Raw genomic sequence first — 25,429 nt, 5'->3', positions numbered from 1 at the left:
GAATGTCACTGGTATTTAATAGAGATTGCATTGAATCTGTATATTGCTTTAGGTAGTGAGAACATTTTAACAGTGTTAATCCTTCCGACACACAAGGATGGTATATCCTTCTATCTGTATCTTTTTCAATGTCTTTCTTTAATGTCTTGTAGGTTTCTGAGTACAGGCATTTCACCCCTTTGGTTAACTTTATTCCTAGGAATTATATGCTATTACTGATAGTCTAGCTACAAATAAAATATTCTAGAGGTGTTGGTTATTTCTTTCTGCACTTCAAAGGTAATATTTCACTGTCTTCTGCCTTCCGTTGTAACTTGAAAAATCTAATATCACAATTTCTTAAACATTTGTGTCTATTAATCATTTGACTTTTCCTCTCTGGCTATTGTTAGGATCTACTCTTGGTCTTTGGTGACCAGCAGAATTATTATATCTTACCTATGTATGTGTTTATTTTTTCTCAGTCTACTTAGAATTCTAAGAACCATGCCATTCCTCAACTTTGGGAAATCCTTTACCCTTATCCCTTCAAATTCATTTTTTTTTTTGTTTTCATCATCTATATTTGCTACTTCTATGGATCTGTCTCAATATACCCCATGCTCTTAATCTTTTTTTATATTTAACTTACATTTTAAATGCATTTATGCACATATCTATCTCAGGGAAATTACTAGTGCAAGTGTTTTTCAAAGATTAAAAATATCACCATGTGTCAGAGAGTAAATGAAATGCTTGACCTTGTCTCACTAAATGTACAACTAATGTAGAATCTATAATATGAACTGCTTGAATGATAGTTAATAAAAATGAATTCATCAGTATTACAGAAATTATAAGACAAAATGAAATACATTGAGAGTATAATCTTTCTGTGAGCAAAGAGAAAACATCAGCGGTGGAGTCTGATGTGTAGTAAAAATATGACACAAGTTAGTCATGATGACTCATATTTTCAGACTTTTGTGATCTAAAGGAACATACTTTTTAAAATAACAGGAAATATTCATTTGCATAATAAGCATTATAGAGTGTGATGTTTCACCATCAAATTACTGAATGGAAGGAAGGCTTATTATATAAAATGTTTTAAGTTGGCTCTGCTATTTATAATACTGAGATTCATATTGATAGTTTGACTGTAGTTAATTCATAAAAGCCGTGATCAATGTTATAAGAGGGTCACAAATCAGAGCCAAAGAATAAGAGGAGTATTCATGGTTCCTAATGAATTGCTCTGTGAACGCTTGGCCACCCTTGCAGGTAATGATGTCACAAAATGATGAAAGAATAGCTAAGTAGCCAACAAAGTGCCAGTGCTTGGCGGAGGTACCCGTCATTGCGTCACTCCTGGCCTAGAGCCTCAGAAAGGTGAACGCAGCTATTAAAATAAAATGAAAATCCTAAGGATGCAAGTTTCAACTTGTAACACTTTTCTTTTTTTTTATTGATTTTTACAGAGAGGAAGGATGAACAATAGAGAGTTAGAAACATAGATGACAGAGAAACATCGATCAGCTGCTTCCTGCACACTCCCTACTGGGTATGTGCCCGCAACCAAGGTACATGCCCTTGACCGGAATCAAACCTGGGACCCCTGAGTCCACAGGCCGACGCTCTATCCACTGAGCCAAACCGGTTAGGGCACGTAACACTTTTCTTAAAGCTAGAGTCTATCAACACTGGAACTCTTAGAACAGATCAATAAAGTATTAGTGAAAAGAGTAGGCATAGCCTCAGCCAGTTTGCTCACTGGATAGCGTATCAGCCCATGGACTGAAGGGTCCTGGGTTTGATACCGGTCAGGGGCACACACCTGAGTTTCCGGCTTGAATCCAACCCTGGTTGGGATGCATGTGGGAGGCAACCAGTCAATGTGTGTCTTTTCTCACATTGATGTTTCTCTCTCTCTCTCCCTCTCCCTTCCACTCTCTCTGAAAATAAATGGAAAAACATCCTTGGGTGAGGATTAACCAAAAAACAAAAAAAGAGAAAAGGCCTATTGTAGCTACACAACCATGTTAGTTGACATATACGACACACACCCAAGCTTCCACTTCCCAGGCTGTGGTCTGTATCTATGAACTTCACACAAGCTTTTGGAAAGTGATGATAGACTATCTGAGCAGGTGGACCAGAGGTACTGTATTGCAATAAAGCTACTGGCACAACTAGTTCAGAAATGATCTTAAAAAAAGCTAGGAAGGTAGAGTGGAGAGATTTAGAAGCCAATGTACCAGAGAACTCATCTTCAAAATTAAAACAAAAAACCCCGTGGACCACCGATTTGTGACATAACCTTTAGGAACAACTGAAGAATGCTTCATACAGAAAATTCCCTAGAATGGCTCCGTACATGAACTTGCTCCTGAATTCATCATTCCACTGCTTTCTCCCAACTTCATTCATTTTCACTCCTGCTAAAATCACTTTCTCACAGGCCTGACAATTGCCGAGAACTGGCATATTCTCAAGGCTTACGTGTTCATCTGTTTGCCAAATGGCTGTAATGCAATTCACAAAAGCCCTGTTTATTGAGTAATATTATTAATGGTTAGCATAATACTGTGAAATTGAAGACATTCTTTTTGGATTATGTCCAGATCTTTAAAAAGAACATTGGTTCCAATAGGAAATGAATGGCTTATCTTAAAACATCATTTTAAAAGGAAGGACAATGTGTAAAGCACTTGAGTAAGTATATTTTCAAACTATTGCAAGACAACTTTTTCAGATACATTGAGTCCCACATGTATTAAAATACTTTGAATGATAACAAAAAGAGAATGCCATGCTTATGAATGTTTTATAAAATCATTTTTCATTTTCAACACCTTGTTGAAAATATAGGACTGAGAAATCACTCAACGTAACAGTCTATTGACTTTTCCCCTTCAGCTGCATTTGCCAAATTTTGCTAAAGTGGAAGCTATTTGTTGCTTTTATATTTATGGCTAAATTCATAAATTATCAAAAAGTGTCAAACAGAAAAATAATAAAAAAGTCAACTTTTTGTTTTCAAAAGGCACTTTATGTCTAAATAAGAAGCATCAAAATGTATTCCCCACCTAAATTATGGTTAATTATTGCACTAGTTCATAATCTAACAGTCACCACCTGAGACCAAGTGTGAAAGTCCCAACGTGCCTTCTGTAACCAATCCCGAGTTGGGATTCATTTAACGGCTCTATTTTTAAGGGGAAGCATGAAATCACCCAAGAATCATAAAATATTAATCACTTCAATGTGAGAAATTCAAGAGAGAGAAAAGAGGAAACATGGATGGGGCACCAAGAGGGAGAGAGAGGAGAGTGGTGTTTGGAGGTGGGTGGGAACTAACAAGTCAAAATAAAACAGGAGAAGTGCAGAAAACAAAGTACCTTATCAAAGACCCAGTTTTAAATTTCATATTAAATTACAGTTAGCATACAATATTATTTAGCCATATAACTTAGGAAGTGATCATCCCAATAAATCTAGTACTCATTGACATGATGCATAGTTATTACTATTTTATTGATACTCCCTATGCTTATTACTTTATACCATGACTATTTTTATAACTGGCGATTTGTACTTTTAATCCCTGCTTTTTTACCCATTCCTCCCAACTCCCTTCCAATCTGGCAACCATCAATTTATTCTCTGTATCTATGAGTTTGTTTCTATTAGGTTTTCTCATTTATCTTGTTTTTTAGATTTCAAATAGAAGTGAAATCATATAATATCTGTCTATCTCTCTCTGATTTATTTCCTTTAGCAAAATACCCTCTAGGTCTATCCATGTTGTCACAAATGGCAACCACTGCTTTATTCATTCATCTACCAAAGGACACTTAGGTCATGTCCATATCTTGGCTATTGCAAATAATTCTGCAATAGACACAGGGGTGCACTTATCTTTTCAAAACAGTGTTTTGTCCGTCTTCAGATAAATATCCAGAACTGAATTTGCTGAGTCATATGGTAGTTCTATTTTTAATTTTTTGAAAAACCTAAACACATTTTTTTCAGTTGTTTTATGAATTAGGATAATGCTGATGAAACAAGAAAAATTAAAAAACCCTCTGGGTTTATTTTTTAAAAAGAAATTTTCACCATTATTGAGGGTTATTGAGGGTTTTTATTTTTTTCTTTATTTTTTTTCTAAAATAATTGACATTTTTAGATTCTTATCACATATTTTTATTCATACCCAGAAGACAGGCCAAAAGTACTAGTAAGTTTGAAGAATTTATATTCGCTATTTCTCAAGCTCCCCCTCCCCTTTGGGGGTTTCCACGCATGAAACAGCACTCACATGAAGTCCCCTGGTGAAGCTTTCCTGGGAGCAGAGGCACCGATAGGGCTGGCTCGTCGTGTCACAGCTGTCGGCGTGACCGTGACACTGACACCTGCGAACAGGAGCATCCATCAGACAGCTACCAGGAAACAGCAGCTCAATTGCTAATATGTCTAAGGACCTAGGTATATACCCACTGTGTGAATCCAACAAGGAGGTGAGAGTGTCAACACAAAAACCAACCTCTCTTTAGTCATGTGGATATTCACGGAAACTTGTATTTTTAAAATATTTATTTTCATTAATTTTTAGAGAAAGAGGAGTGGGGAGAGAGAGAATGGGAGAGAGGGAGGGAGGACGAGAAAGAGAGAGAGACACACACATCAATGTGAGAGCAGAAGGTTGCCTCCTACATGTCCACTACTGGGAAGAGGGGTGGAGCATGCGCCCTGACCAGGATTGGAAAGAGTAGCCTTTTGGTACACTGGACATCGTTCACTGGACAACTGGGCCACGCTGGCCAGGGCTCATGGGAAGTTTTAAATCAATCATGAAGTATTGAAGGAAGTTTCATGAATATCCAAACCACAGTGATGGTGAAGGTAATTTTCAAGCCTACCCGGGTTGTGTACACCTATAGACACCATGTGGCAAACTTGCCCAGAGAGAAGACATTTAATAAAACTATTCAAAACTTATAGTTGACTAGCAGGTTTAGAATAAACTGCAGGTACAAGTTAACAAACTTTATTTTTGTTTATCTTTCCAAAAATTGATTATTTAATAGTATTTTTTAAATCATGCTGTTACTTTACAAATAAAGCTTATAGACTGGTATTCTGCGTTGGTTTGAAAGATGTACTTTCTTTACAGGGTACAGTGTCCTTCCAGCACAACCCAATTCTGAATGTAGTCTATATGTTTACCATTTCCAGACTAGAGAGTACGCTGCCGGGGAGCTCTTCATCCATTTATTTAAACATTGTGAGTCTACTTTTCAATAATGGTCAGGTAATTATAAATTACTTAAGGCACATTAGGTTATTCCTTTAAAGGAAAACAAATATTCGTCATAAAGTTATGAATTGTGAACCCAGGGAGACCAAGCCCAGTACTTACAAACTAACTGGTAGCACCATTATAACTCAAAATCAAACTCCTTCTGTTTCATTTCTAGAACGCTTGAAAATTATAATCCAGAACACACCAATCAAAATATTTGACAAGTTATTATTTTTTTAGTCAGATTCAGGTTATCGTAACTTCTAAACCCAATATTTTGAAAAGTGATTCTATAGAAATGTGATCTTTTAGACAGAAAAGACTCACATACAAACCTCCCACAAAAATCTTATCGAGTAGGAAAGCATTTTAATACCTGAAGCTGGGAATCTGGCTTGCTCTAAGATCTTAACTAACATAGTTTTAAATACGTCTGACAACAATCTGGAAAGCAACATTCATAGTGAAAAGCTCACTGCTGTGAAACCCTACCTGCCAGTGATGGTGACTTCACTGACCGCGTAGTGTCTGTGTCTGAGGCTGGCGGGAGGCTCGGTTGTATAGTACTGTCCATGAAAATGAAGTCTTACTTGGGTGGCTTTTACAAACTCTTGAAGAGACTGGGTGTTATAGAAGTCATTGTATCCAGGACGGTGATTTGGTCCAGGTGCTAGGAGACTAAATGTGACATTGCCATGGGAATATGGAGTAAAACTGTTGAGGAAAGATATTTGCAATCATGAGAAGTTATTCATATTTTTGACAAAACAAATCAGAACACCATATTCCATAACAGCTCAAATTCTTCATTCTGGGAAAAATAGTCCACAGATTTCATGTGCATATAGGATCATCATAGAAAAACATAGTAAAACATTTCCTTGAGGACATCATAAAAATTCTATTGATACAGATAACTTGCTAAGCAATCTGAAAGTCAGATTATAAAGCACAGATGAGACTGGAAGCAAGAAATACTCTAACATCTTTACAAGTAAATTTAAACATAATTTAAAATCCAACGTAGGAAGGAATCCTAGACCAATTTGCCTCAAGAGATGGTGGTAAGAGAAAGACTCTACTAGCCTAGTGACTTAAGTTTACCTGTAGGCTATTACTATCCCATAGTCTATGAGAATTAACTCCTAAATGCCTTCACAGACAATGGTTTCAAAAATATTCATACTCTGAAAGCTGAAGACAGTTGACCGAATCTGAAATTTCCAAATTTCCATTGTTTTTCATCCCGAAAACACTGCAATTTCTAGCAAAATATTGCCAATCTTCCCAAACTAGGCTGTCTTCCTTCTTCCTCTGAATCCTTATTGCTGTTGGTTGTGGACTTAAGAACTGAACGATGATATAAAACACCTGGAAATGAGTAAGTCAATTATTACCATTGTTGTTTTAAGTTTTAACCCATCAGTATAGATCAAACAATGGAACTGGTGCATTCAAATATAATGTTTACTTCCTCATAATAACTATAAGTACTCATAGACATTCAGAAATGCCACAGCCCTGCAGTAAAAGCAACACAACCTATCATTACATAGCTGTGCTTCTTCTCAAGGATTTTACAAATTTAAGTGGAAATCAATATGAAGTTTGCTATAAAGACATGAAAAAAAAACATTACTTCCATGAAATAATTGTTATATGTTCTTCTTAAGTAGTTATTTAAAGTAAGCACCTGTTTTTATTAATTTTGTTACTTAACAAAATGAATGTTTCACTATTTCATAGGATTTTTTATAACAATCTCTAAAAATTCATTCCCTGCATATCTACTTTTAGGTATTTTCACTTCATAAATTATAATATACTTCTTTACTGAGGTAATGTTCAACTGCCTAATTCAGGTTTTACCTTGTGGTACGTTGAATTCTGCCCCTAAATAGATGTTCAAATTCTAACTCCTGGTGGCTGTGAATGTGACCTTATCTGAAAAGAGGGCCTTTGAAGATGTAATTAAGTTAGGAGTCTCAATAGGAGATCCTTCTGGATGCAGGATGGTCCTCAAAAGAGAAAGAGGAGGGAGAACTGACAGTCAGCAACAAGACGACGACCCTGGAACCTGGTGGCAGGGCCTGGAGTGATGCGGACGTGAACCAAGTGACACCAGGAGCTGCCAGGAGCTGGGAGAGGCGGGAAGGACCCGCCCTTACCCAGAGGAATGATTTCCTCCTTCTGATTTTCAGAGCTCTGAGAGAATAAATGTCTGTTGCGTCAAGCCATTAAATTGGTGGTCATTTATTGCAATACCCACAGGCAATGAATACACACCAAACTGCTTCAAGTTACCTGATACTGTCCATTTTCCAAATCTATTGAAATAGTCACTCCTTCATTAAGCTGGGTGATGTTTGTAAACACACGTGAGACCCAGGAAGTCTCAACCTCGTCATCATTGACAAAGGAGAGAGGGTGGGCCTCGGGATGCAGCCGGGACACCCTGTCCCTGGTCGTGTCCTCCACATCGTTGGGAATGCAGAACCGCTGGCGCAGGGGATGGACCCGCGGGTGGCTGCCTGGGCAGCGGCAGTGGGGCTGGACGTGCAAGGTGGGCAGAGCTCCAGCAGAGATGGCCCCAATCTCTCTGTGAGGTCAAGAGGCAGACGGTGAGGACAAACAGCTCAACAGCCATAGATAGTCTAAGGCAGCGGTCGCCAACTGGTGGTCCGTGGACCCCTGGTGGTCCGTGAGGGCCGAAAGGTTGGTGACCACTGTTCTAAGGGATGTTACAAACGAATACCAGTATGTTGATGTTTTCATTAGTATCTATTTAGCTTTTGTATTTTTTTTACACAGAACATAAAACCAAATTAATTCCTGGCCCCATAAACATACTCATTCTCATAAAATGAAACATGCTAATTTTATTTAAAAAAAACATTAAATTCTTAAGGACTAGCATTTTCTATCATGAAGCATGCACAATCCCTTGTCTGATTAGCAAGATATGTTTTAAAATAGCATAATATTTTATGGTGCCTATTTGCAAGATGTTTCTTTGAATCGCATAATATTTTAGTGCCTACTTGTAATAAAAAGAAAGGTAATATTCACTTAGGTTGTTAAACTGACCACTGAGTGACCAATGATATATTGAAAGTAATGAGTTATAGATGCGTCTCCAGCTCATCCGTGGGAAGTATGAAAACAGCATCACTTCATCTGCTGCTGTTTCAGGGGAAGGGCCTCCGGCCAAGACCATTTGTCAATGGCTTCCTGTGACTCATCGGTACCAACCCTGGCACCTAAAACGCTTCAATGGCTTCAGTTCATATGGCAGCTGCCAAGAGCCCAAGAAGAAAGCCAATTCCAGGCAGACAGACTTAACTTTTCCATTAAGGGCAGAATACCTGTTCTAGAACGGAATTCGTCACTCTGTGTGTGGGCATTCTTCCACATGACACCGTTCCTACATTTGAGGTAGGCCAATGCCAGCAACCAGGTCTAAGGAGAGACAGACTCCTTCTCTCAACCCTGGTGGGGGAGTGGCGGAGGCAGGCAGCTATTCCATTCACTAGATCGCATGAAGTCGCTTCGTTCAATCTCAATGACATCTTCCAGCTGATATGAGGTTTTAAGTGGGACCAGAAGTGACTATTCAATGACATCTTTGTCCCCAGGACAAACTTTATTCCTGCCAAATTACTATAAGACTGCTCTTCAGAAATGTATTTTTTATTTTTTTTTTCCATCACCATTTATCCCCTCTATGCCCTCCTCCACCCTAACATTAATCTTCGTGCTACGCTTACTTAAGTGAATTCAGCATTTATGTTTATACTAGAGGCCCGGTGCATGTAATCATGCACCGATAGGGTCCCTCGTCTGGCATGTGCCCCCTCGCAATCTAGGACCCCTTGGAGGATGTTGGAGAGCTGGTTTCGGTCCCATCCCCACAGGCCAGGCTGAGGGACTCCACCAGTGCACGAATCCTGTGCCTGTGCATTGAGCGTCTGCCCCCTGGAGGTCATTGAGCATTTTAGCTACCGGCCAGTTGGCTGGTCACTTAGGCTTTTATATACATATATATAGAGAGAGATTTCTGGAGCTTTACCATGCCATGTCTGCTTACCTGTTTGTGAGTGCCACTTGGTATAATCGAAAATCTTGCATTCTTCCAACAAACTGCTCTAAACCTACAAAATACAATCATGTACATAGTATGAGAAGTCTGATGTTATCAAGCAGTGGCTGACAAATATTCAAGTGACATTCCTTTAAAGCAAAACAACTTTTAATCATGTACGTATCACTGTCTTTTCAAACACTTAAGAGATCAATGTGTATATTGTGCTAATCCCACGTGAATAACATTAACATTCATAGTTATCTCCATAGACATTATAAGACTCAGGCAAAGTGGATAGTTGGGCCAATCTATCTCCTGGCCCAACTTGTGACCTCTCCCCAGAAGTCCCCTCCCCAAGTCAAACTTCTCTCCAGTTTATAAACCTGTAAATCGATCAGCTCATCAGCCCTAAATCTGATTGTCATCTGCTCCCAAGTGCAATTTTCAGAGCATCTGCAGTGTCAAGGAGACTGCCCACTCTCTCACCCCACCTGAGTGATCTCCAAGCTCCAGAGCATCAGCTCGGGTCCCCTCCCAACGTAGATTGACACCTGGTCTGGGAAACCCCCAATGAATGAGGATAAACTAGAAACCTCCTACTCATGAGTTTGAATTATTTACATGTCAGTGGTATCCTATCATAGTCTCAAAATGCCACCACCTTGCAACAGTTCTTCTAAGACACCAGGTTCCAAGTCAGAGCTGCATTCGATTAGGTAACCTTCCAAGGTGGAGGTAGATATCAACCTTAAACCACATAACATTTCATTAATTCATTTAGCAAATATTTATTTAAGATTTACCAACAGGTAAGTCCAAGAAACTGGGAAGAGAAAAAAAGTAAAACAACTACCACCTCTATGGTTTCCGTTATGTTGTTAATGAGAAAAACTTAAAACTGGCAAAAGTCTAGCTAGAGTTTGAATCATGAGGACACAAGATGGGATGGGATGTAATGAATAATGCCAAATCAATAATTAAGTGGGGTTTTTCAAGTATTAAATTTAGACCAAAGACCAATTCACCAAATGAGCACTTCCTCAAATGTGTTTGTTTCTTAATTATTCCCTTTTTTAATTTGTCTTAATAATAGAGAACGTGGGAGCGCTCAGTGCTGCAGCTCCTTGTGGTGCCGGGGAGGAAACTGGGGCAGAGCGAGGGCATCCTGATGAATGAGAGATGCAGCGTCAGCCTCGCTCACCAGATGGGCCGAGGCTGCTCTCGCGAGAGCTGGAAGAAAACGCTCTCCAAATGAACTGACATGTGTTGCTTGATATGGTCTAAGGTGTTCTATTTGTGTATTTAAAAACCTGCCTGACCAAGTAAGATTTTCCCGTTGGTATTATATGCATGTATTTCATATACATTATTATGTATGCATTATCATTATATTATGCATGTATGCATGCACTATGGTTTATGTATGTATTAGTATACATATATGTGTGTGTACCTTACATGTAGACACACAGTATATGTCTACATATTCCATGAATATGTATACAAGGCTCTGTGGAAAGACAAGGCCAGCAGTAACAGGGACTGTCACTGGCAACATATTTTTCTAGAAAGTTATGCCAGGTAGTGATGAGACTTGAAAAAAAAAAAGTCTGTAGCAGCCAACACACTTGTGAAGACCGGGTGCAGACACGGGGAAACACGGAAGCCTGGCCCATGGTCTCCTCCAGGCCCTCCGTGGAGATCCCAGTGTTTGTCCGCACCTTCCCCGAAGCACAGACAGCCGGCCTGGCCTGCACAGCAGCACCTCTAATGCAGCTCGCAGCCACGCTGACCTCCCCTGAATGAAACCATCTTGGGCATGGACAACAGTATGGAGGGCAGTGGCTTCACATTTTTATTTAAAGGAAAGGAGCGAGCGGGAGAAAGAAAATGACTTATAGTAAGTCCAGGGGAACATTCTGCACCCAACTCCTTTCTGATTAGAGAGGTGGCGTAGGCCTGGCTCATTAGGCAGAAGTAATGAGCCAGCTATGTGCCATCTCTAATTAGAGAAAAGATACAGTAGGTATAACTGTACCTATAAATTGATGGAATAAAGAGAAAATTTATTTTTAAATGTTCTTTTCTCCTTCAGTTCTGTGATGCCTGGAACTTAAGGAGAAAGCCGTAAGAAGAACTAAGTAACATTTGAAATAAACCCTTTTCCAATGTTAAACTTTCTAATCAGAAGTTAAATTTACTTTCACACAGTTGGAAGTGACTAGCACACTGGCTCCGCACCACCCTTTTGAAGCATGGCTTCCACAGTTAGGACCCTGAAGTGTGAGCAACTCATTTCAACCCCGGCATGCATCGCGGACAAATTTATGGGGCTATTGAATGCTTTGAGCAATACTTGAGCAATAAAACACTTTCAGAAGTACTAATGGGGATTAAATATTGAAACAAGGCTCCTAAGATTTAATGTGTTATTAAGAAATTCTGAATGCAGAGTACTTTATAAAATTCTTCAATATACTAATTACTGATACAGATAAAAAATTCATCAAACTGGCTCCTTCATATTTATGTGTTATGTTGCATCCATGTTTACGCCTTTCTTAAATTTTTTAAATATTTTTAATTGTCTATAATGCAAATGTATTTGGCTACCTAAAATCTGGAAAAAAGACATGCAGAGCATAACATTCTTAACATGTATGAGCTTTTACAAGTAAGAAATTCCAGAGTATGAATACAAACACACAACAAACGAAATGCAAACGAGAAATACACGTGGAAAGCTACTCAAACTTACTAATGGCCAAATAATTTAAAGAGACATCCGGCAATATTTTTCAATGAGAGAAATGGCAAAGGTAAAAAAAACACACGAATAATTTGTAAGGTCAGCTAGTGTTTAAGGAAGAAAGTACTTGCCCATATTTTAAAATATGGGCAACAGGAAGTAGCCTGTTGTTATGCATTAGGGCAATCTGTCTAATATGCATTAAAATATAAAATGACCATATACTTCAACCTAACTTCTATGGACTTACGTTAGCAGAGCAAACATAATATTAACAATAACATTAACTCTCAATATGGTTTCGTATATACAAGGCCCAGTTACAGTTATTCATTTATTCAATAAATATTGAACAACTACTATATGCCAAATTCTCGAAAAATAGTCATGCTTTTCATAATATACCTCATGTGATCCTCAAATGAAACTGTAATATCATTATCGTCGTCATCATTTTAAATCTGGAATAACTACATCATTTTAAATTTGAGACATTAAAAAGGTGACCCAGGTCACATGGCTAGTAAGTGGGAAGATGGGATTTGAACTCAGGTACAATGACACCAAAAGTATAAAGTCTTAAGGAACTCCACTACCAGACAACTGCTCAAATGTGTGTGCATGTATATGTGTACATATCATTGTGATTTTATGTGCATATGAGATCAATAGATATAAATACAGATACATCGTGTTTTCTATCAAATAACTGCCAATATCAAAATATTATAAATAACATGCTCATTAGTAGAAACAAGTATAAAAAGTTTTTGTTATAGCTATACAATCATACACACTGCAGTTATTTTAAACTAGAGGCCAGGTGCACAAAATTCATGGGGGGGGGGGGGTGTCCGTCAGCCCAGCCTGCACCCTCTCCACTCTCCAATCTGGGACATCCCTCTCACAATCCAGGACTGCTGGGTCCCAACCGCTAGCCTGCCTGCCTGCCTGATCACCCCTTAACCACTCCCCTGCCAGCCTGATTGATGCCTAACTGCTCCCCTACCGGCCCGATTACTCCTAACTGCCCTCCCCTGCTGGCCTGGTCACCCCGAACTGACCTTCACTGCTGGCCCAGTCACCCCCAACTTCCCTCCCCTGCTGGCCCAGTCACCCTTAACTTCCCACCCTTTCCAGCCTGATTGCCCCTAACTGCCCTCCCTTGCCAGCCTGATTGCCCCTAACTGCCCTCCCTTGCCAGCCTGGTCACCTCCAACTGCCCTACCCTGCAGGCCTGCCCCCCCCAACTGTCCTCCCCTGCAGGCCTTCCCCCCCCCCAACTGCCCTCCCCTGCAGGCCTAGTTGCCCCCAACTGCCCTCCATTGCCAGCCCGGTCACCCCTAACTGCCCTCCCCTGCAAGCCTGGTCCCTCCCAACTGCCCTCCCCTGCCAGCCATCTTGTGTCCACATGGGGGTGGCCATCTTTGACCACATGGGGGTGGTCATCTTGTGTGTTGGAGTGATGGTCAATTTGCATATTACCTCTTTATTATATAGGATGAGAAGGCATGTGAACATAAAAAGTTGTCTATAGATATATAGAGGGGATGTATTTATTTTTAGAGGCCTCAAAGAAAGCCTTTGTATCATAATTTCATTTTGGAAAAATTATATTTACAACCATATTTCTAGGTATACGTATTAAAATTTTTTAAATATTATTTTTGACACAGTAACAATACAATCGAATAAATAATTTTCTGAAGGCAGAATCTTACCATTTAAACTCTGACCTATCCGCGTAACACCAGAGGCAAAATCTATAACTGAACCACTTAGAGTTTGCACATCAAAAGCTGTGCTGTCCTCCTCCAAACCATTGATGAAGAAACTGATTTTTGTCTGATGCACCTGCAAGAAATTATCACCGTCATTAGTTCAATGGCATATCCTTTAATTTTGTGATAACTACATTTCAGTAGTCTTTCTCAAGTTAATTTTCTATTTCTCAATTTTCTTCAGTTGGTAGGACAAAAATTTATTTGAATGGCTCAATGATGTATGTCTACATATTGTGGTTTTCGACTGTGATGGTACCTACCAGTGTATTCACAGGCTCACACAATTGTTGTCCCATATATTTAAGAGCTCTGACGGCCATGCTTTCATAAATTTTTGAAGATATGTGGTTTCTTTAATTACTAGGATAAATGTGGCATAGCCATATTTAAAAATAAACAAAAGTGAATACAAAAGTGAGAAATGGTCACAACCAGACATTCTAAACATAGTTATATGACAAAGATATGATTCAATTTAAGTTGCTAATGCAAAATGCTTCATATAAACATTTACTTTCTCAGGTGTTAATAATTCTCAGCTGTCCTCTCCCAATATAGAATAAAAATAAATTTGCCAATCTTTTTTTTAGGCTAATTATTTTAGCAACCTAATAACTCTCTACACAGGCATTAGCAAACTTCCTCTGTAAACAGCCAGAAAGTAATTTTCTTTTATTTGCAAGCAAATGATTTTGTGGCTCAAACAATCCAGGTCACAACTGTTCAATTCTGTGGTTGTAGCAGGAATCCAGCCACAGACCACACATCAATGACTGAGCACAATGTCTCCCAGGAAAACGTTATAAGAACAGGCGGCCAGCAGGTCTGTTCCAGGGGTTCTGGCCTGGTGGTCCCTTGATTCACACCACTCAACCTTATGAAATGTTTGTTTGTGTAAAGTGATCCCTGAGGAGCAATGCAAAGTTTCATACAGATTACTTCACAGATGATATCTCTAGAAAATCCTCAATGATTGCATCCTTCCAAATAAACTGATAGGCTGTTTTGACCTCAACTTTAGTCTCTACAAATAGTCCTGTTTAAGTGCTTTTAAGTTAAATGTAAAAGGAATCACTGACACTCTCATTAGTCCAGGGGCTGACTTGGCAAACAAAAGCTGGTGAGGTGGATGGGGTCGAGAAAGAGAAAGAGAAATGTAATGTCTTGCAGTTGAAATGTTTAGAGGCTGACATTTTCTTAAGAAAATATATCAAATCATAGCATTCAAATGCTATTCTATTAAAATGGCCCCACAAAAACTGATGAAAACAAGTAATTCTCCAGCATCTTTAAATCACATGACTGCCTTAAGAACCTTTTGAACAAACCTCTTTCTCCAAAACAAAATAAACAAAAAATCTGAACGTTAACAAAATAATTACTTGGTAATATTAATTTATAGAAAGTTTTCTACTCTGGCTTTTCTCCATTCTATCAACCTCTTTCGTTTACACCAGGTTCTTTCTTAAACCCCCTTTCCCCATGTTGCCTTTTACTTCATTGTAACACAGGCTTTAACATAAAGACCTAGACACACTCACACGCCAACTCCTGTGGGTCTGGATGTATACCTCTCCGCTGCGGGAGAAGGACTGTCTTTTTATTTATTTAATTTTTTTGCATCCCATTTTTTACAGCCTGTTACTGTCATTTGGTGTTTGACTGTTATCATTATAAAAGATACCGGCTTTTCTACTTTGTTATTTGTAGCATTATCTCATGTTTTACAACATCTTTGAGCAACACGCGGGGCACATGAAATATCACTCGTGGAAAGTTCTCGATGGTATTAATGCATAAAAAAGAATGTGGTTCCCTCTCCACTGTCTCTGCCCAGCCAAAAGCTGATGAACAGCCAATTTTCCTTTATCACATTAGCACAGCCATGAGGGAAACCCATTTGTTCTAGTCAGCTACACTAAAGATACTATTACCAATCTAACATATACATGTTTTATATCAGCAGTATTCTCAGAGCATGAGCGCGCCGGCCATATATTAACACTAGCATGACAGTTTATTTAAGAAAAGAAAATTGTCTCTGTAGAGGGACAGAAGTTAGAAATGTATGGCGAAAGCTCAGTGTCACTGGTCTAATAAAGGCAATAATTCTCCGGCTTGCTTTATGGCAGGTAACACTCCTGTGACGGTTCTGTCATATCATTCAAATAGAAATGTTGTCTTTTACAAGTTTAAGTGCACCTTTATTTGGAGGCAGATAGAAAGCATGCTTTTGATTTTCTGTGTTCACGGTATTATATCTGCAGTCAAGAGTTCAGGACCTTCTTCTTCCTTTTTTTTCCTTTTCTTTTTTATCGACTCATCACATATTTGCTTAGTGGAAGGATTCGGTGTCACAAGCAGTGAATCCCAGGAGGAGGTTTTCACTTCCCTGGTGCTTAAGAAATGATTAAGGATGATCCCAAGACACTCTGGGCCGCCGCTCCTTCCCTACCGAGCGCCTTGCTGTAAGTAGGATGACCTCTTTGGTGCTCCGTGCCCTGTGTTACATGCCAAGATTCTCTGAACGACTTTGCAATTCTGGTTCAGGGGCCCATCCCAGGAGAACCGAGAAGGCGAAGGTGGCTTTTTGCAATAGCTCATTCCGATGACCCCCTCGCCAGTTATTTAGGGGAATAGAAATCTATGCGATAGAATCCCTGATTTGTGAAAAGAAAGCCCTTTGCGAAAGCCCTTTCCCACCTATCTCATTCTCTGCCCCTGTGAGAATTAGGGGAGTTCACCGACATTCCTTGGTGTGGCTGGAAGGAACACAGTGGTAGAATCAGTAGCAGCTGCAGAAAAGCCTGAGACCTTTCATAAGAAATCCAAAATCACGCTGGAAATAAAGATACAGGGGAGCAGGAAATTCTCACGCCTTCATTCTCTCGGGGTTTCACAGTTTAGTTTAACCGTGTCGGTCCAGTTTGTATCCCTGTGACAGACCGTACACATTCCTTGAGCACAAGAGTGTATTAGATTTTTTTTAAGTACAATTCCTGGCCATTCTTATGTGAGTGTAATTCACAATTCCAGAAAGTCATACAGTAGATATCTGAGACACTACCAAGAGGAAAAAAATGCAACCGAGTCCACCTGTATTACAGTCACTGTCCACAATCACAGGTGCCACTGCAAGGTCAAATCTCTGTTGCTCTTCTACGCCTGCTGGCCTCCAGCACCAAGAGGAACTGCTGATGGGCAGGGAAAACCCTGCTGGAGTACCTGCTCTGGCTTCCTCGCCTGGGAAATCGTTTTATAATTTTCCTGTCACCTGTATCCTCCTAATTTACATTTAACTCAATGAGGTCACCCCTGTACCCACATTGGCCCTGTACGTTAGCCCAAGAGAATGAAATCATGATCCTTTCTCTCAAGGAGCCCGTACGTATCAACAGGAGAGCAAGGCTTCTCAGACTGCCCCTCTGCAGTGCTGTTACCCCAAAATGAGGACCAGGAGGTTCCATCGCTCCAGTATTCTGCTTCTGCGGGTTTGGGGAACCCTTTCGTCTTTGAACTGTGCTAGATGAACGGAAGGATGCCACCTTGTAACTTCAATGCATAAGCCCCAGCTCTAACCACTGAGATCTCACCCAACAATCCGTATGCCTTTTCCATGACAGAGTCTGTGCAGGTGCAAAGAGAGCTGTCCTTCTCCCGTGTCTTCAGGACATATGTGTTTAGTTTCTGCAATGTTCTCCATACGGCATGGTTTGGGGTCTCTCTCCTCTTAAAATGTGGCTCCAGAAATACTCAAATCTCTACGTGTGGGCTGACTTGCCAAATTAAAACAGGATTATGGCCTGAATCTAATCCAAAATGGCCTGTGAGATTTTTGGCAATGACATCATGCAGCCCAAAGGGATACGTTAGGTAGAGCTGACTGTTGGCTAAAATACTGTCTTTCCTGCACTTCACCGCTGAGGCCCGGCGCCCCGCCCTGTCCCCTGTCCGTCGGCTGTTAGTTTTCTGGAGCCAAGGACAGGGCTTTATATTTACCCACCTTACAGTTCATCCTGTTCCATCCAGCCCATCGCGCTGGGCTGTCAAAATCTTTTTGAACGCTCTGTCTGTCATCTGAGTATTTACCATCTACCCTGATCTGTGTCATTTGCAAATTTGATGAGCGTGCCCTACGTGCCGGGCAGATGCTCGATAACTACAAACTGATTGATTGACTAATTGATACTCCAAAAATAAAACCACCAACACAATCTTCGCTGGGTCACAATTCTGAGCAATAAAAGGGCACCATTTTTGAAGAGATGAAATATGTCACATGGGGACTCTTCGCCTTTGCAGAGTGACCTTGCTCCTCACTAACATGAGTCTTCCTCTAGTTATTAAATTATAAATAAATCCTCCAGTCTATTCCATTTCCACTATTAAGTCATATATATGTGTGTGTACATATGTGTATATATATGTGTGTGTGTGTGTGTGTATATATTTATATATACACACACACACACACATATATATATGGCTTAATAGCAGAAGAGGTGGTGGCAGTGAGTGGGATATACACACACACACACACACACACACAAATAATATAAAAAACACAGTTGAAACAATTAATCCTGAAGGTTGCTTTGGCAGAAATTAATCACAGGGGCTGCCCACAAATATCTGAGATGCGCACATGTCCTCATTACTACGTTGAATCACTGAACAACTGCTTTTGGCTTCTTTCTCTTTGACTGTAGGAAAGATGCACACACACACACACACTTCTGATTTTTCCTCTCTGAGCAACTCAGACAAGCCAGGCCTGGGCAGTGATCTATGCCTAAGTGCGTTACATTTTCCGAGTGCCTATGATGCTCTGGGTTTGCCGTTCTCCCTAGGTATCTATTCAAGCTCTCCATATATGACAACTTCCTACCAGCAAGCCTCCAATGTAATCAATCTCTAACAATTTAATAGAGGGATGCAAGTAGTTTTCTTTGTCCTGACTTGGAGGGATATGAAACTCTCATGACCGCTTCTTCCCAAACTATTAAATTCCTCTCTTCCTCTCTCTACTTCAAAAAAGAAAGGCTATTACTTTACACATACAGATGATGGAAAACCCGGCAATGGTCTGATTTACTGTCCATTTCCTAGGTGATAGGGAGAGACCGGAATCGCTTTCTGTAGATACTGCAAATCCAGAGGAGAGGTCCTACTCTCAAAATAGATCCAAAATCCACTCCCTGCTCACCACCTCACCAGCTACAACCCTGGCCGGCGCCACCACCACTTGCTCCCCTAGATTTTTGCACTGGCCTCCTAACTAGCCTCCCAGATGCTCTCTGTGAGCCCCAGACAGCAGCCCAAGGGTCCTTTGCTAAAACAAAATGAGAGCTTATCAGTCCTTTGCAAAGAGACCTCCAATGAGTTCTCATCCAGAGTAAAAAAAGAAAAAATGTTCAACAATCCCTCTCCAGTCCATCTCCTGTTATCTCCGGCTTATTTCCTAGTAGTATGGCCTATGCTCTCTGTTATGGCTACACTTCCACCTTCAGATATTCCAGGCTCTTATTTTCCTCAAATCCTTGTATTTTTTATTTCCACTCCTTGACATTGTTTCTGTAGACACTTGCTGGCTTATTCCTTCACCTCCTCCAGATATTTTCTCAACTGTCACTTTAGCAGAAGCTCTCCTCGCTACCCGATCTAAAATTACAGCCTGCGATCCTTGCTAACGCCCTATCCTATGCAAGTATCCTCTTTATCCACCCCTAACGCATTGCATATTTTATTTATTTTTCTTTTTTGTTGTTAACCCCCTTTCCCTGCCCGGAATATATACTCCACAAGAAGAGGTTTTTCCTTTTCTTTCGCTGTGTTGTTCACTGCTGTTCCCTCATTTCCCAGAAGGGTAATAGTAGCAACTTTTAGGAACCCATTAAATTTTCATCTAAACTCAGTAAAGTATGGAAGTGGGAGAAGACAGGGAATTGTAGGAGAAGGGTGAGTGAGACACAAGAAACAAGAAAATGGGAAGATGCTTCAAAGTTACCTCAAGTCTTTCATTTGTGCTGACCACTCCCTCTGTGCTGAATTTTAAACCACCTCTCCCGCTGTTTCCAAATCTTTGCCAGTGGTTTAAATCTCTTTCAATTGTAGTGATAAAGTTGCATACAATTAAGTCAGCTGAAGCCTGAAGAAGGATAATGAAGGTGGGTTTCTGTTTCCACTACAGGGAGCGAGCCAAGGCCCTGCCAGGATGTGCACTCACTCCTGACCCCACGTCAGAGGGGCATCAATCAAGGTCTCAGCACGGAGATGGACATACAGGAAATCATTCTGTGAACAGTCCAAACCCTAGCCCGTGCCAGGACTCGACTGATGTCCTCAGATCCTGAGAGTCATTTGTAAGCTGAAATGGAGTCCTGCCAACAGTTCGTTTCCTGTCTTTTATCCCCTTCCCAACAACAAAACCTGAGATGGTGTCATCAACTTGGGCAAAGATTTGGGGAAAAGAGGTAATTTAAACATTCACATTACCATCTAAAGAACGTAGTGCTAACAATTAGATGACCAGATTCAAGCAATAAGCTTTCAAAACAATAATATGTAGCAGTTACAACAAACTCTGACATCCATTTTTTTAAAGAAAATGTTTCATTGATAATAGACAGAGAGGAAGGGAACAGGAGAGATAGAAACATTAATGAGAGAGAAACATCACCAATCAGCTGCCTCCTGCATGCCCCCTACTGGGGATCAAGCCCACAACCTGGGCATGTGCCTGACTGGGAACAGAACCAGTGGCCTCTTGGTTCATGAGTCAGCGCTCAACCACTGAGCCACACCAGTCAGGCTCTGGCATCCATTTTTTAACGACTTTGTTTCTACTTCCCATTTTCACAATTTACTTGGATAAAATTTTCTTGGATAAAGCTGACCTGATTTTTTTAAAAAAAAAAAAAGTCCTTCAATGCAGACCAAATTTTTCTGCATGGAGTATCCCATGCAAATTAAACTACCCAAGACCAACATTATGCCATTTAGGCGATTTTCTTCAGATATGGAACATTATATAATTACTAGAGGCCTGATGCATGGAATTTGTGCAAGAGTAGGCCTTCCTTCCCCTGGCTGCTGGCACTGGCTTCCCTCTGGCACTCAGAACCTGGGCTTCCCTCCAGCACCCGGGACCCAGGCTTCCCTAGCAGCCCCGGCTTCGTCCGGAAGGCCATCGAGTCTAATTAGCATATTATGCTCTTATTATTATAGATTATTATAGATGAGACCAGGAGTTTGGGGTATAAGAGTGGTGGGAGTCCAGCCTGCAGTCTCCAGGCAGGCCGAAGCACGTCAGCAGTTACTGAGGTGGACGCTGCCCCGGCAGAGACCTCAGCAGGCAGACACAGGATCTATTAAGCACTCAACAAGACCCTATGCAGATCCTCAAGTGTTAAAGTCTATTTTAAAGCAACACTTTCAAAATGTGCCACAGGGTTTCCAATGCCCTGTGCTAACAGAGACAGAAGTGAAGGACCTTATTTGAACATTTAACCTGAAAGGACGTCTCCACCCGCCCTCCCTCCCTCTTCCCTCTCCCCCGTTATTACACTGTCTGCATTAGGGATGAGGAGGCAAGATTCTGGTGTGAGAATCCAACGCCAATGTCTCCTTGAGTCTATCAGGCTCTCCTGGCCCTCTGACCTTCTCTTTTGTCCAAATCTCCTGAGAATCAAGCCTGAGTCACACAGTAACTAGCCGTCAGCCGAATAGCATTATGGGAAAAGGGGGAAAGTCTTTGCCCAGAATTAACTACCTTCTGGCATGATCTAGTAACCTGGCTGTTTACAGTAAACACACACACACACACACACATACACACACACACACACAATTCTATACATTCAACTCAGGGAATATAATTATTACCATTATTCTCTTCAAAAAACAATCTAACTTTCATGTACGATACGGATGCCCAAAGTGTGTTTCCAAGATGATAAGTCAATGAAACAAATGTATGGCAAAGTACTCATAATTTTTCTTTTTTTAAAATTTCTTTATTGTTTAATGTATTACATAAGTCTCCCTTTTCCCCCATTGACCTCTTCCTGGCTGCCCCCAACCCCCAGCACATGCCCTCACCCCCCTGACCCCGGTATGTGTCCATTGGTTATGCTTATATGCATGCATACAAGTACTTTGGTTGATCTTTTACCCCCTCATCCCCCACTTTCCCTCATATGTTGGACAGTCTATCCAATGCTTCTACAACTCTGGTTCTGTTTTCGTTCATCAGTTTATGTTGTTCATTATATTCCACAAATGAGTGAGACCCTGTGATATTTATCTTTCTCTGGCTTATTTTGCTTCTAGGAATATATCCCAAGAAAATAGAAATACCAATAAGAAAGGACATATGCAACCCCTATGTTCATAGCAGCACAATTCACCATAGCTAAGATTTGGAAACAGCCTAAGTGCCCATCAGCAGATGAGTGGATTAGAAAACTGTGGTACATCTACACACTGGAATACTACGCTGCTCTAAAAAAGAAGGAATTCTTACCATTTGCAACAGCATGGATGAAACTGGAGAGCATTATGCTAAGCAAAATAAGCCAGTCAGAGAAAGCTAAATATCACATAATTTTTCTATAAATGTTTTTCATTCTCAGGTGACCACTCTAAGTGATACTTAAGCATCTCCTCCTTAAGCCTTTTATCTTTCACTGGAAATCCAGTAAAGTTGGGTCTTTTGGTTCTGCTGCTTTTTGGTTCTTGCTGACAGTAACCAACTAACTTGGTTGCTTTTGTCGTTTTGTAATGTAAAAAGTGCCCCACTCTTTCTTTGTGCTTTAATATTTTGCCTTCAAATAGAAATTGCAAATGCACAAAGGGATTCCCAGTTACTTAAGACTCAGAGGATGCAATTTTACTGTGAACACAGTGAACAAGAAAACGCCTCACTTCCACCATGAAAGCAGCTTTCCAGCCTGTCGCCAGGCATTTGCACGGGCCGTTTCTCAGGCAGAGCGAAATGCAAATGCCATGTTAACAGAGAGAGGAATCAAAGAGTGACATGGAGGACAAGCCGAGCTACAACCTATCTACATAGAGCTCCACAGTCCACAGCAACGTGTACGCAGCGGACACCCCTGTGAAACTCCCGCTGCTCTTCTGGGAGGGAATGCCGGCCTTTTGTAACTTGTCAGGCAGGACTTTTCTTGCCTCCCAATGTATTCTTCAACCAAAGGGACAGTGAAATCACTCTGTTTAAACACAAATCTACTTGAATTTTCTCTGACAAATTTTCACAAAGCTATATGTGATTCAGTACAAGGGTAAGAATGTAAGAAGTAGAGACACAAGCAGAGAAAAACAATTAAGAGGAACTATGGCCCCATTTTTTCAGCATCTAAATGAGGGCAAGTTTCTTGATGAAATTGATCAGTTTTAAATTGCATATTAAAATCTCTAAATTCCAAGGCTTCTACTCCCAGCGCATGCATATATATATATATGTATCTATATATACACACACACACACACACATATATATACATATATACACACACACACACACACACACACACATATATATATATGGATAATATTGAGGTGGGAAAAATGAAATAAAATCCTGTGAATACCAATTAAGTCATACATAAATGAACACTACCATTTATCTTATGTTTTATAACTCAGCTGTTACTAACAACATAGGGAAATGGCAAATCACTCTTTAATGGAAGTAAGGAATTAGTCCTTGTATGATAAGAGTTAGTTCAGGTTAACCCAACATACTTCTACCAACAGATAACTTGTCACACCCAATGACTTAGCTAGCACTTCTTCAAGAGTTACAATTACTAAACAGGACTTTTCTAATTAGCATAAAACAATTTAAATCCTCGTTCTAATATTTCATCGGGAGAAAATTCTTAATCAGATAGTAAGTTCTTAACCTGCTTCCTCTGCTCCATTTATAAACTCTCCATTAATTTCATGCTCAAAAGATTTATAGCTAATGGAACAGAAAGTAAATGCACACCTTAAATAATTGCCCTATTTTCTTCAATGCAAATACTAGTCACATCCCTAATGAGAAAAGTATGGTATTTCTAAATGCACTAAAGCATTGCCTCTAACACATTTTTATTTACAGAGAACAGTTTTTCTATATATCTTCCCATCAGACCCATTGGAAATCATTTCGTTTTTATTTTAAAATATAGTCAAGCATTTCCACCTAATGCTCAGGTATCAGGTGGACAAAATAATAGTGACTTGCATTTACATCTTATTTCTCAACTGTCAGTACATTTACTAGCTGTCAGTAAAAGAGAAAAAAAATTGACTGTCAGTTTTAGAAAAGAGTGAGACAGAGAAAGTATACCAGTAAATGTGGAGAAAATAATTAATATATTTTTATCAACTTTTGAATGAGTGTTTCTTCTGTGTGAAATGCAAACTATATAATTTGAATTGTTTGATGTCTTAAAGTCTCAGATTCTAGAAAAGATGGAAATGCATGAGTAGAACAGGTTTGCTTTGAAATCACTACTTCAAGGAAGGGTGAGTCTGATGCAAACACAACTCTCATTCGCCGAGTTAAATAAAGGATTCCAGAGCTTTGCAGAGTTATTTGTACAGAACTTAGGCTCAGGTTATAAGATCTCTATGTTCTTTAAATTTCCCAGCCAGAATCTTAATGAATTTAACATAATTGAAAAGTTCGGAATTTAGTATCATAAGACTGAATTCACACAATAAGTGCACCTCTTCCTGAACATAAAACCCCAAGTCTTAATTATTTTCCCTATCTAAATATTCAGAAACAGCAACAGTTTATTTGTGTGTTTGTAAAATATGTTTCTGTTGACTTCAGAGAGAGGAAGGGAGAGGGAGAGAGAGATAGAAACATCAATGATGAGAATCATTGATTGGCTGCCCCCTGCACACTCCCATTGGGGATTAAGCCCAAAACCTGGGCATGTGCCCTGACCAGGAATCAAACCATGGCCTCCTGGTTCATGGGTCAATGCTCAACCACTGAGCAACACTGGCTGGGCAGCAACAGTGGGTTTTGTTTTGTTTTTTAAAGTGTATTGGGTTATATGTACGTTATTGTTCAATGAAAACATTTCAGAATGTTTTTAAAACCATATTCATTTTAAAGGGGTAAGTATTCCTGAAATGGTTAATTCTATCCCTAAGATCCGAGGAGAACAGAGGGACCTCAATGCCGACAGAAGATAAAGAGCGATATGGCAAGTAGACATGGACATACTTTCTCGCTATTCACAATTACACACCCCATTTTGAAGACTAAGTTTTTAGAGATGTAAGAATTCTCCCCTCACTTGAGCAATTTCATGCTCTGGTGTTGCAACTGCTCATCAAGGAAACACTTTAAATTAATCACCACTGATTGGGTTTGGTGAAATTAAAGCTGGACTGCATGCAAGTTATTTTTCTTAAAACAATGAAATGGAGCCATTACAGCAGTCTGTCCAGAGGTAACAAGTGGGCTGGAGAAAACATCAGCTGAGGATATATTTAAATACAGA

General features: G+C 40.0%; 1 protein-coding gene across 1 annotated transcript in view; it reads right to left on the bottom strand.

Annotated features, from left to right (window-relative positions):
• USH2A (usherin) overlaps window positions 1-25,429 on the bottom strand; it is a 390,811-nt gene that overhangs the window by 351,808 nt on the left and 13,574 nt on the right. Inside the window, exons 3-8 of the mRNA XM_059677365.1 lie at window positions 13,839-13,971; window positions 9,372-9,435; window positions 7,589-7,883; window positions 6,471-6,655; window positions 5,777-5,998; window positions 4,301-4,394 (exon numbers count right to left, since the gene is read on the bottom strand). Of these exons, the coding sequence (XP_059533348.1) occupies window positions 4,301-4,394; window positions 5,777-5,998; window positions 6,471-6,655; window positions 7,589-7,883; window positions 9,372-9,435; window positions 13,839-13,971 (993 nt within the window). The remainder of the gene's footprint in view (window positions 1-4,300; window positions 4,395-5,776; window positions 5,999-6,470; window positions 6,656-7,588; window positions 7,884-9,371; window positions 9,436-13,838; window positions 13,972-25,429) is intronic.

The sequence above is a fragment of the Myotis daubentonii genome, chromosome 20 (genome assembly GCF_963259705.1).
Source record: "Myotis daubentonii chromosome 20, mMyoDau2.1, whole genome shotgun sequence".
Classification (NCBI taxonomy): Eukaryota; Metazoa; Chordata; class Mammalia; order Chiroptera; family Vespertilionidae; genus Myotis; species Myotis daubentonii.
This window is presented reverse-complemented; position numbering and strand designations above follow the sequence as displayed.